At 39.5% G+C, this 13267-nt stretch overlaps 1 protein-coding gene across 4 annotated transcripts in view; it reads right to left on the bottom strand.

The window, feature by feature from the left end:
- Positions 1 to 351: 351 nt before the first annotated feature.
- The window catches only part of LOC140477183 (collagen triple helix repeat-containing protein 1-like), a 36036-nt gene continuing 23120 nt past the window's right edge, over positions 352 to 13267 (bottom strand). For all 4 annotated transcript variants that reach the window (XM_072570622.1, XM_072570623.1, XM_072570625.1 and 1 more), the window contains exons 3-4: positions 5044 to 5260; positions 352 to 583 (exon numbers count right to left, since the gene is read on the bottom strand). In XM_072570622.1, the coding sequence (XP_072426723.1) occupies positions 438 to 583; positions 5044 to 5260 (363 nt within the window). In that variant the 3' untranslated portion in view covers positions 352 to 437. The remainder of the gene's footprint in view (positions 584 to 5043; positions 5261 to 13267) is intronic.

Here is a 13267-nt window from a genome sequence, read left to right on the forward strand (position 1 = left end):
ATAACAAGTCTTTACAATTATATAATATTAAGCAATACAATACTTAAAATTAGTTCAGAAGGTATATTTTGTTCAAATTAAACTGGAAGATTAATAAAATGACTTTGGATGATATCCATTAAGTCATTTACTATATATGTTAATAAAAATTGGATGTATAATGGACAATAGTCATCTCACATGAAAATTATCCTGTGTAGTCTAAATATTACTTGTATTTCCACACTGAAAGTTCAGGCACAAGGTACAACTGTTACATGTCTTTACCATTTGGTGAAAGGAATTTCCTATTTATTTTTAATTTTATTGGGTGTTTTAAGATTTCCAAAAAAATTACTTAAATTTCACAGATTTTGATGAAAGTTAACAGATTTTATTCAAATTGTACTGATAGAACAAGAATGGCTCTTGTTTGTTTTCATTTTGTAGAGACAAAACTATTTTGGCAACTCCTCGATTATCAACCGTGATACTGAGTTCCAACCAGTAGAAGCATCACCTTGTGGATAGCCATCGGAGCACAACCCAACCCAGACTGAAACATCCACCAGTCCAGCACTGATTCCTTCACACAGCCCTTCCACTGAAAAAAGGAATAGAAATCTGTTAGAACATTGCAAAGGATAGACCATTTTAAGCAAAGCTGCAGTATAAATATTTTCTTTTGAAGCAATACTTTACATAATAAAGCACATTAAGATTTTCCATTAGCTCCAAAATTATGTGAAGACCACTGAAGCCTCATCCAAGTTGCTATTTTTCATCTGGCAGTAAGAACGCAATTGTTCATATGAAATTTATTGGCAGGAAAAATGTATCTTTTTGCAAATCCTAATTCTGACTTCCACATTCTTGAACTTTTTCTATCACTGAAGATTGACCAGGAGCTGGAAACCCAGGCTTAGAAATTCAGCAGTGAGAAAGCTGGGCCTGGACAGTTGACTGTGAGAAAATGGAGTTTGGAGAGTGGGTTGTGAGAAACCTGGACTTACAAATTAGGGTAAAAACAAAAAAAATGATGGAAACACTCAGCAGGTCTGGCAGCATCTGTGAAGAGAAAAAGAGTTAATGTTTTGAATTGAATATGTTGTTGCTTTGGAATTGAAGGGACAAGGCATTGGGAAAACCTAGAAATTCATGAGCTAGAGAACCATGCAAAATTGACCCTCTTGTACTGCACATGCGCTGATGATTGTGGAAAAAAAACTAATTAGGCAAGATGCAAACATGGGAACAACCATGAGGTTGAGAGATGGAGGAATGAGATTGCGGGCGTCTGCCAAAACCTGCACTTTTAATGTGGAAACTGGAAGAGCTTTGACTGCACATTTGGATGAATTTAAAATGGCTTTAGGATTTTAATGGGAGATCTGGGTTTAGCTGTTCAATGCCTGAGTGAACTGATTGCATCAGGCACTTCTCTAGTGTCAACTAGTTTAAAGGATGGGCCTACAAACATATTACTTAGGAGCACAGTTGGCTCTGAGGCAGACTGTTCCAAAGTTGTGCAGTTCTCTGACAGATAACAATATTCCTCTCTCTGCCCTAAAAGGATGATCCCTAATTTTAAAATAGTGCTCAAAAGTTCTTGATTCAGTGACAACATCCAATCTTTTCTGCATTCACTTTGTCAAGACCATTCAGGATCTTACAAACTTGAATCAAATTTAAACTCATGAAAAGCAGTCCATACTGTCTTTGAAAGACAGCACATTCACTCCAATTATTAATCTAGTAAGACCCTTATAAACCACCTCCAACACAATCTCACCAATGCCCTGCATAACTGAAGCATTACATCCTTATCATTATGTTCAAAACCCCTTGTAATAAAGGACTGTAGTCATAGAGTCATAGAAATGTACAGCATGGAAACAGACACTTCAGTCCAACCCGTCCACGCTGACCAGATATCCCAACCCTATCTAGTCCCACCTGTCAGCACCCGGCCCATATCCCTCCAAACCCTTCCTATTCATATACCCATCCAAATGCCTCTTAAATGCTGCAGTTGTACCAGCCTCGACCACATCCTCTGGCAGCTCATTCCAGACACGTACCACCTTCTGCATGAAAAAGTTGCCCCTTAGGTCTCTTTTATATCTTTCCCCTCTCATCCTAAACCTATGCCCTCTAGTTCTGGACTCCCCGACCCCAGGGAAAAGACTTTGTCTATTTATCCATGCCCGTCATAATTTTGTAAACCTCTATAAGGTCAACCCTCAGCCTCCGACGCTCCAGGGAAAACAGCCCCAGCCTGTTCAGCCTCTCCCTATAGCTCAAATCCTCCAACCCTGGCAACATCCTTGTAAATCTTTTCTGAACCCTTTCAAGTTTCACAACATCCTTCCTATAGCAGGAAGACCATAATTGAATGCAGTGTTCCAAAGTGGCCTACCAATGTCCTATACAGCCACTACATGATCTCTCAACTCCTATACTCAGTGCGCTGATCAACAAAGGAAAGCATACCAAACACCTTCTTCAATGTCTTGTCTACCTGTGACTCCACTTTCAAGGAACAATGAACCTGCACTCCAAAGTCTCCTTGTTCAGCAACACTCTCCAGGACCTTACCATTAAGTATATGAGTCCTGCCCTGATTTGTTTTTCCAAAATTCTGCACCTCACAGTTATCTAAATTAAACTCCATCTGCCACTCCTCGTCCCACTGTTCCATCTGATCAAAGTCATTGTACTCTGAGGTAACCTTCTTCACTAAGCACCACACCACCAACTGTGGTGTCATCAGCAAATTTACTAACCATATATCCTATATTCATATCCAAATCATTTATATAAATGACAAAAAGCAGTGAACCTAGCACCGATCCTTGCGGCACACTGCTGATCACAGGCCTCCAGTCCGAAAAGCAACCTTCCACCATCACCCTCTGTCTCCCACCTCTGAGCCAGTTCTGTCTCCAAATGGCTAGTTTTTGCTGTATTCTGTGTGACCTAACCTTGCTAACCAGTCTACCATGAGGAACATGTCGAAAGCCTTACTGAAATCCATTTAGATCATGTCCACCACTCTGACTTCATCAATCCTCTTTGTTACTTCTTCAAAACAATCAAGTTCATGAGACATGATATCACACGCACAAAGCCATGTTGACTATCCCAAATCAAGACCTTGCCTTTCCAAATACATGTAAATCCCGTCGCTCAGGATTCCCTCCAACAACATGCCCATCACTGACATCAGGCTCACCAGTCTGTAGTTTTCTGGCTTTTCCTTACTCCCTTTCTTAAATAGTGGTACCACATTAGCCAATCTCCAGCCTTCCAGCACTTTACCTGTGGCTATCGTTGACAAAAATATCTCAGCAAGGGGCCGAGCAATCACTTGTCTTGCTTCCTACAGAGTTCTAGGGTACACCTGATTAGGTCCCAGTGCTTTATATACCCTTACGCATTTTAAGACATCTAACATCTCCTCCTCTGTAACATTAACATTTTTCAAGATGGTGCTATTTATCTCCCCAAGTTCTCCAGCTTCCTTGTCCTTCTCCACATAAACATTGATGCAAAATACTCATCTAGTATCTCCCCACATCCTCTTGTTCCACACATAGGTGGACATCCTGATCTTTAAGGGGCTCTATTCTCTGTCTAGATACTCTTTTGTCCTTAAGGTATTTGTAGAATCCCTTTAGATTCTCCCACTTTTAGGCCTCAATTATCATTGGCAGGAATTATTTCAGAGGGGGTCCAAGTCAACAAGGAGTGAATGATACACCTTGTGTAAATGTGGTTGCATGTACCATCATAAACCCTCTAATGCTTGTTTGTTGCTGAATGGTACTCAAAGATTCAATTCTAGGCTTATAATTTTTGTTTCCTCACTATCTGGACAACTCTGTACAACTATCTGTACAAGTATTGCTTATGACCCTGCTGAAAAAATTAGACCTTTAATTTGAAATGTTGGTAAATGTATGATATAAGGTGCTTGATTTATACAATCTGTGAATGAAGAGTTTGATAATTAACTTTTCAATTTTTCTGGAGCTATTACTTTAACCCAGCACATCAGAGAGCAGGTGGCTAGAGTTACTCTGGAGAGATAATGATAGTGTGTTTACATTGAGAGAGCCTCACAATTGGAGAGAACAAATAGTGAAAGAGATTAGCTTGCTGTTGTTTAAAAATTGATTCTTTTACCTTAGGAGAAACCCATAAATTGCAAAGATTTTGGTTTTAGTTTGGAAAGGACTTTGGTTGGGGCTAGATGTAAGAACAATTTCTCCTGGAGAAGGGAGTTGGTTTATAACAATTAGGCAATAGGTTTTCATTTTAAACTTCTAGACCAGAACTGTTTGGTTCGAACCTGAAGAACTTATTTGAAATGCTTAGTGTGTAAATAGTCAAGGGAAAGGCCAAGTTCTCAAGATAAATAATTGAAAGAACAGTTTTGTCACGCCTACAGATGTGGTAGAGAAGGGAACTGTCTGGTAAAGTGATGGCGTTGGGATAGACAAGTTTTGTCCTGCCATGTGTGCCAAAATGCTGTCAGTGCTGATATAATGCGACTGTTCTGTTCTCATTTGATCTTGCACTATAAGAAAATCATGCAATAGATGAGCTATTTACACTAATTGGGCCAGAATCACATTATAGCCAATACAAATTAGGAAAGTTTGTATTCTACCAATAACCACCTAAATTCTTCAATCACGTTAAAGTCAATTTGCTTTGAAAAAGCATGTGTTATAGCAGAACAGACTGTATTTCAAATTGTTATGTGTAAATAGCTTGATTTGTTCTGTTTTATCTTCATTTCTTATATGTGATAATTTCTTTTGCTAAAACCAAATATGCAGCATTGTTTACTCATGTTTCTTTGAAAGAATATCTTGTTAAAGAACAAAACTTCTTGTCAAGCCAAGTTTCAGTCTTCAATCTGTTATCTGACTTGTCCAGTAGTAACATCAGCTAGGATCATAACCCAACCCATCATAACTTTTTACACAGTATAACTTTACAGAGAAAATAATTAGCAACAAGGAAATCATAAGTACTGTTGGTTTCAAAACAAACCTGAAGATGTGCGATGTATATTTATGGTTGAGTTAAATTCTGGGCTTCCTTGATCTAGATAGACAATGGCTTCAATCGGCAATGGACCATTGCACTCAGCCCCATTAAATGTAAAGTACCAGCGCTGACAGCAGGCACTTTTGCATTTCAGACGCAAGGAACCAGTGAATAATACTCTGAGGGCACTGTCTGTGCGCAGCTTGGTGAATGTACATTCCTGAGATAAAACACAAACAGGCATAAAGTCAACACTCAAAACATCCTATATCACTGAATGTTAAAGCACAGTAGGAGGCCATTGCACCACCTTTCAAAATGAGCATTTTGTTTACTGCCGCTCTCTTGTCATATGATTTTGTAAATCACATTCCTTTCTATTAGAAGTTTACCTACTCATATGTGAAGTTTAACCATCAATAAAAGCTGAAAAAGACACACGGTTTTCCATATATTAATACAGAAAGGAGCTGTATCACTAAAATGAATGCAAAGAAACCAAAGTAAAAGCAAAGTACGACAGATACTGGAAATCAGATATAAAAATGAAAACAAAATAGTTAATCAGGTAAAGCAGTAGTTCTGGAAATGTGTCCAACAATATGTTAATGTCTGACAAAAGTTAAAGAGAATAAAATGTTCACAAAAAAGGGATTATGAATGTAGAATTACGAAGAGGAATCTGAGATTTGGGCCTCATAGTCTGCTCTATTATTCAATACGATCATTGTTGATCTGACATGACCTCAACTCCACATTCCCATCTATCCTTGATGGCCATAAACTCCCTTGCTAGTCCAAAATATATCCATATCAGTACAAGAAATATTCAATGGCCCAACTTCCAACGTTCTTTGGAGCAGAGAGTCCAAAAATCAAAGAAAACATTCATTATCCAAAGGGTATAAAATGCATTGGATATTCTGCATTTCACTATTACGAACTCTTATTTAGTACTTACCATCCAAACATTAATTACTGTAATTTGTTTTGCTACAAGATTAATTTAAGAGCAAGAAATGAAGTTAATGTACTTCATCTGTTGACTACAGATTTCAAAACTGTTCCAGATTCAGATTGCACAGTTACAAAATGTATGTTTGGTTATAAGTTATATGTTGATTTGATATGTTGTATTTTAGGTCTAAAATCTCTTAGGAGTTGAAGACATAAATTTGAGGTCAATTTAATTTGATACAGCTGTTGTAAAAATGACAAGATTGAGTGTAATGGAGGTTTTACAATATAGCTAATCTTACTGTAGTCAGTTGAAACTTGCATTGGGATGGTTGGGATTCTGGCATTTCACCCAATCCAATGTATTCCCTTTTCAGTGGATTAGATCAACTCACAAAATGTTCAATTTAAAGAAAGAACTGTTTTTTTTCCCCCAATATATCTTGGGAACCATTTTTAGGCAATAGACATCTGGAAGATTGTTCCAACTGAACAATTCACATCAAATCAGTTCAGATGTTACATTTCGTGAAGACATGTATATAAGAAGTATATTTTGTCTTTGGTTGTGTGTATGAAAAGAAAATATACATTCCAGAGAACATCTTTGCAGCACGAGCAAGAGAGTGACATGGCATTGCTTCTGAAGTTGCCTGCCACTTCAACACACCACCGTGCTCCTTGGCCAACATTTCTCTCAGGCCTGTTGCAGTGCTCCAGCAAGGCTCTGTGAAAACTGGAAGATCAGGATCTCATTTTCTGCTTGGGGACCCTGCAATACTGAGTTCAGTATTTTTAGGGCCTTCACACTTCTTCCATATCTTTACTCTCCCCCAGGTATCAGATTTCATCATCAGATGGACTGCTTTTGGCACAGCCATATCACTCTCATCCACTTGTAGTTCCCATTATCACCTTTTCTCCTTCCTGAGTGTACCATTATTCATCCCTTTATTTGGCTAAGTGCTGTTCTCTCTCTCTGGGCTCTATCTCCACCTTATCTGTACTTCTTTAACCCCACCCTCCTCCTCCAACTCCTTTCAGCTTATGTTACACCTTTTCCTAGCTACTTCCAGTTCTGAAGAAGGTTCATGTCATTTTTAAATCCTCTCTGGCCATATGGGAGGTGCCAGAGGACTGGAAAATATCTAATATGGTTCCAATACGGAACATCGATTATCCAAACAAGACGGGCAGGGAGTATTTTGTTTGGATAACTGCTTGTTCAGATAATGGATAACCTTTTTACAGGACCTTGAGATCTTGTTTGGATAATCCGAAATTTGGATAATTGATGTTCAGGTAACCGAGGTTGTTTCGTATTTAAGAAGATTTACAGAAAGAAGCCAGGGAGCTACAGACCAGTGAGACTCACATCAGCAGTTGGGAAACTACTGGAGAAAATTCAGAAGTAGAGCATTTATCTCCACTTGAGGAAGCAAGACTTGATCAGGGATAGTCAACATGGCTTCATCAGAGGGAAGTCATGCCCAACAAATTTGACGGAAGTTTTTGAGAAGTGACCAGGTGCGTAGATGAGGGTAGTGGAGTTGATATATTTTACATGGATTTCTGCAAAGCCTTTGACAAGGTCCCATGAGCTTATCAAAAAGTCAGATGCATGTAGGATACAGGCTAATTTGATGAAGTGGGTTCAAGATTGACTCAGATGTAGGAGACAAAGGGGATGACAGAAGGCTTCTATAGTGACTGGAAACCAAGGTCCAGCGGTACCACAGGGATCAATGCTGAGTCACAATTAGTCATAATTATATAAATTACATAGATGACTGTGTAAGGGATTGGATTAGTAAATTAGCAGACAACACAAATATTGGTAGGGTGGTTAACAAAGAGTTTGAGTGCTTGGGCTACAAGAAGATATAAATGGGCAGATACGTGGCAGAAGGAATTTAATCCTGAGAAGTGTAAGGTGATACACATTGGAAGGAGTAATTTGACAAGGAAATATTCAATAAAAGGCATGACACTAAGAAGTTCTGTGGAACAAAAGAGCCTTGGAGTGTTTGTCCGTAGGTTGCTGAAGGCGGAAGGACATGTTAGTAGGGTGGTGAAAAAGGCAAATGGATCACTTGCCTTTATTAATTGAGACATAGATTAAAAACGCAGGGAAATCATGTTGGAGTTGAATAGAATCTTGGTGAGACTACAGCTAGAATACTGTGTGCAGTTCTAGTCGCCACAATACTGGAAGGATGTGATTGCATTAGAGGGGGTTCAGAGATTTGCCAGGATGCTGCATGTGATGGAACATTTAAGTTATAAGAAAAGGTTGGGTAGGCTTGGGGTATTTTTGTTGGAGCGTAGAAGACTGAGGAGTGATTGGATTGAGATGTACAAGATTGATGGGCATGGACAGAGTGGATAAGGAACAGTTGCTCTGCTTAGTTGAAAGGTCAGTCACAAGAGATCACAGGTTTAAGGTGAAGGGCAGGAGGTTTAGGAGGGCTGCCTTTTTACTCAGAGGGCAGCCTGGGAGGTTGGTAAAGGCAAATTGCCTCTCAGCCATTAAAAACCGCCTAGATGAGCACTTGGTATATCATAACATTCAAGGCTGGGGCCAAGTGCTGGTAAATTGTATTGTTGAAAATCAGGTGTTTCTCCTGTGTTGGTGCAGGCTTGATGGGCAAAAGGGCCTTATCATTGTTTGATTCTGAGATTCACTGGACCTGAAATGTTGTCTCTCCTTCCTCTCTTCAGATGCTGCCTGAATTGTTGAGTTTCCTCTCGCAATTTCTGTTCTGGTTTCAGATTTTCAGTATTCACTGTTGGAGTCATAGCCATAGAGATGTACAGCAAGGAAACAGCCCCTTCTGTCTAACTCATACACGCTGGTCAGATATCCTAAATTAATCTAGTCCGATTTGCCAGCACTTGGCACATATCCCTCTAAACCTTTGGTATTCATTTAACCATCCAGATGCCTTTTAAATGTAGTGATAGTACCAGCCTCCACCACTCTCTCTAGCAGCTCATTCCATACATTTATCACCCTCTGTGTGAAAAAGTTGACCCTTATGTCGATTTTAAATCTTTCCCCTCTCACCTTAAACCTGTGCCATCTAGTTCTGGACTCCCCCACCCCAGGGAAAAGAACTTGTCTATTTACCTTAGCTATGCCCCTCATGATTTTATAAACCTCTATAAGGTCACCCAACCGTCTGTAATGCTTCAGAGGAAATAGCCCTAGCCTATTCAGCTTCTCCCTATAACTCAAACCCTCCAACCCTAGCAAAATCATTGTAAGTCTTTTCTAAATTCTTCCAGGTTTAACAACATCTTTCCTATAGCAAGATGACCAGAATTGAACGCAGTATTCCAAAAGTGGCCAAACAAATGTCCTCTATAGCCGCAACATGACCTCTCAATTCCTGTACTTAACATTTTGACCAATAAAGGCAAGCATACCATACGCTTTATTCACTACCCTGTCTACTTACGACTCCACTTTCAAGGGATTATGAACCTGCACTTCAAGGTCTCTTTGTTCGGCAACACTCCCCTACCTTACCACTAAGCATATAAATCCTGCCTTGATTTGCCTTTCCAAAATGTAGCCCCTCACATTTATCTAAACTAAGCTCCATGTGCCACTCCTCGGCCCATCTGATCAATGTCCCTTTGTGCTCTTGAGGTAACCTTCTTCATTGTCCACTACACCATTAGAATCTCTACAGTGTGGAAACAGGCCCTTCAGCCCAACAAGTCCACACTGACCCTCTGAAGAGCATCCCACTCAAACCCATGCCCCATTACTGTACATTTACCCCCTGATTAATGCACCTAATCTATACTTCACTGAACACAATGGGAATTTAGCACAGCCAACTCACCTAACCTGCACATCTTTGGACTGTGGGAGGAAACTGGAGCACGCAGAGGAACCCACACTGACGTGGGGAGAATGTGCAAACTCCACACAGTCACTCAAAGCTGAAATCGAACCAGGTCCCTGACACTGTGAGGCAGCAGTGCTAACTACTGAGCCACTAATTTTGGCGTTATCTGCAAATTTATAACCATACCTCCTATATTCACATCTAAATCATTTGTAATAAATGACAAAAGTCAGAGAACCCAGCACCGATCCTTTTGCAACACTGCTGGTCACAGGCCTCCAGTCCGAAAAGCAACCCTCTGCTACACCTTCTATCGCTTACCTTCGAATCAATTTTGTATCCAGTTGGCTAGTTCTCCCTGTATTTCATGTGATCTAACCTTGTTAATCAATCTGTCTACCATGCAGAACCTTGTCAAACGCCTTACTGAAGTCCGTCTCAATAACATCCATTGCTCTACTTTCATTAATTCTCGTCACTTGTTCAAAAAATTCAATTAACTTAGTGAAACACGATTTCCCACACACAAAGCCATGTTGACTATCCCTAATCAGCCCTTGCCTTTCCAAATACATGTAAAGCCTGTCCCTCAGGATCCTCTCCAACAACTTGCCCACCACTGATGTAAGGCCTTTCCTTACCACCATTCTTAAATAATGACACTACATTCCAGTCTTCTAGCACCTCACCTATGACTATCAATGACACAAATATCTCAGCAAGCAGCCCAGCAATAACTTTCCTAGCTTTCCACAAAGTTCAGCTGTATATTTCATCCAGTCGCAGGAATTTATCCACTTTTATGCATTTTAAGATGTCCATTACCTCCTTCTGTGTAATATGGACACTTTTCCAGATGGCGCTATTTATTTCCCCAAGTTCTCTAGTTTCCATGACCTTCTCCACATAAACATTGATGTAAAATATTCATTTAGTATCTCCTGCTGGTCCTTCCCTCCTTTTGAGAATATTCAGCACCATTTCTGAGACATCTTTGGCCCTGGCACATGGTAGGCACAATATTCTGATATCTCATTGCTGGCCAAGAAACATCTCTCTGTGCCTCTAACTAAAGAATCCCCTGTCACAATTGAGCTCTTACAACCCTGCGTACCCTTTGTTAAAGTACAGCCAGTCTCAGAAACTGGGCTGTCAGTGCTACATTCCCCTGAGTGTCTTTGGCTTTATGTTATTAACTTGAATCCAGGCCATTTTTTGAATGCAATTTCTGCACTAAGAGCTGATTAGTGGATCATTGATTAATTTTCACCTTTGTTGCCTTTGCAATAATCTGAGCTGGGGAAGTGATGGTAGAGTGGTTTTATCCTTTGCCTGTCGGCCCATAAGACTTAGGTAATGTTCTGAGGACACGGGTTCAAATTCTGTCAGGTAGATGCTACAATTTTAAGTCAAAAACAAATCTGAATCTAAAAGACAAATGGTGACCATGAAACGATTATGGCCAGCGACACCTATATCCCACAAACAAATAAATTGAAAAAACTATGGATTGCTGGACTACTGTAGAATCTTGCCAATTTCCTCCCATTGACAACAATAGACAGTTTCTACAACTTGTGCATGATCCACTCTGTAACGATGGCTCTTAATAAGCTCTCTTAGATTCTTGCGTTGGTTAGTAAAGAAAAATATGTCTTATACCTTTTTAACTACATTGTCTATCTATCGTGCTTCCATCAGGGACATATACTCAAAAAGCCCTGCTGTTCTTCTGCACTTCTCAGTATTGTACTATTCCCTTGTCTTGTTTGTCCTCCTCAAATCTATTTCCTCAGAGTTTCTAATGAGTGAATTGCATTGGCACTTTTCTATCTCTGACCAGTCTGCTGATGTCTTCAGATGTTCTTTCTCAAAATCAAACACATGGTTAAACTTGTATCATCTGAAAATATCATAATCTTTATCCCCAAATCATAGAATTGTTGCAGTGTAGAAGATTGCCACTCAGATTATTGTGCCTGCACCAGTTCTATTCTCTAGTGTCAATCTCATGTCTTTTACTGATTTTTCCACATACTACTTCTATCCAAGTAATCATCTAATGCCCTTTTGAATGCCTCGACTGAACCAACCTCCACTACGTTTCTAGGTAGGGCATTCTATACCCTAACTACTTACTGAGCGTAAAAGGTTTTTCTCACATTATCCTTGCTTTGCTTGCACATCACTTCAACTGGAATAGCGTTCCCCTTATCTACTCTATCAAGCTCACTCAGGACTTTGAAAGCCTCAATCAAACCTCCTCTTGTCCCAAGTCGTCCTGTCTTTGAATTAAGACGATCATTTTCATCATTTGAGGGTTTTGATGAGGCTCTATTGGATTTGTAAGTGACTGTTAAATATAATCTACAAGTGGTTGTTTCTGCAGTAAATTAGGTAGGATACTATAAAAGATTGTTTCAGGTGAGTTGCTGGTTCTGGATTCCCTCACCTTGTATTTTCTCGCTGCCAACCTTTTGAAGGAAGCTAGAGCATTTTTGGTTGCACTAAGTGTAGGGATTCTGGTTGCATTTTTCTTAGGACTCAAGGTCAATATCAAAACTTCTAAATGAAACCTTTGGGGTATTCTTGTAGTGTTTCCTTTTATCCTCATGTAGATGATTTAAAAAAAGAAGAAATTTTAAAGAGTTCCTAACATGTAGAGAAAAGCGGAGCATTGTTTATGCTATAATTTTCATTAAAGACAAAATGCATTACTTTTAGCCAGAGTTTACAGACTTTCCACTGGAAAATGTCACAGGTGTCACAATATATTCAAGCTATCTGTATTACTTAAAGAAAAGATGACAAAAAAATCCACCTTTCAAGTTTCTTTGCTGAACATGTCTCATTGCTCTGACACCCATGTACCTTCCGGTAGCTGTTTCTACTCCACTTTTGCTAACCCTTCCTCAGGCTAATAAAATTGTCTATTCCCTCAATGTAGAACATTCCCTCTTATTTTATCTTTGAGGCATCAAATTCACAAGGCGGGAATACAGGGATGTATAGATATGGATCAGAAAATTGGTGTCCGGTAGAAGACTATGACAAGACTCAAAGGGATGCCAACTTACTTCTATTCATATTCCTTATGTTCTTATGTGCACTTGCTTTCCTATTTCTGTTCTGTAAATTCTGGATGTGAAACACTATCTGATTTGCTGCTTGTATTGTCTAACTCAGACTGTCCAACATTCTCCATGAAAAAGGGCACATACATCCCCTGTATATATCTCAGCACATCAAATTGATGCTACCCAGACGTCAAAAAGACGCTACCCTGACATCAAAAAGACAAACGGCAAAGGTAATGTCAGGATCCTAAATTTGAGCAATAAAGTCCTTGCAATGTCGAAGCAGTCCATTCCAGTTAAAAAGAAGTGACCGCACAACAGCATTAGCTAAAG

The sequence above is a fragment of the Chiloscyllium punctatum genome, chromosome 5 (genome assembly GCF_047496795.1).
Source record: "Chiloscyllium punctatum isolate Juve2018m chromosome 5, sChiPun1.3, whole genome shotgun sequence".
NCBI classification, from domain to species: domain Eukaryota; kingdom Metazoa; phylum Chordata; class Chondrichthyes; order Orectolobiformes; family Hemiscylliidae; genus Chiloscyllium; species Chiloscyllium punctatum.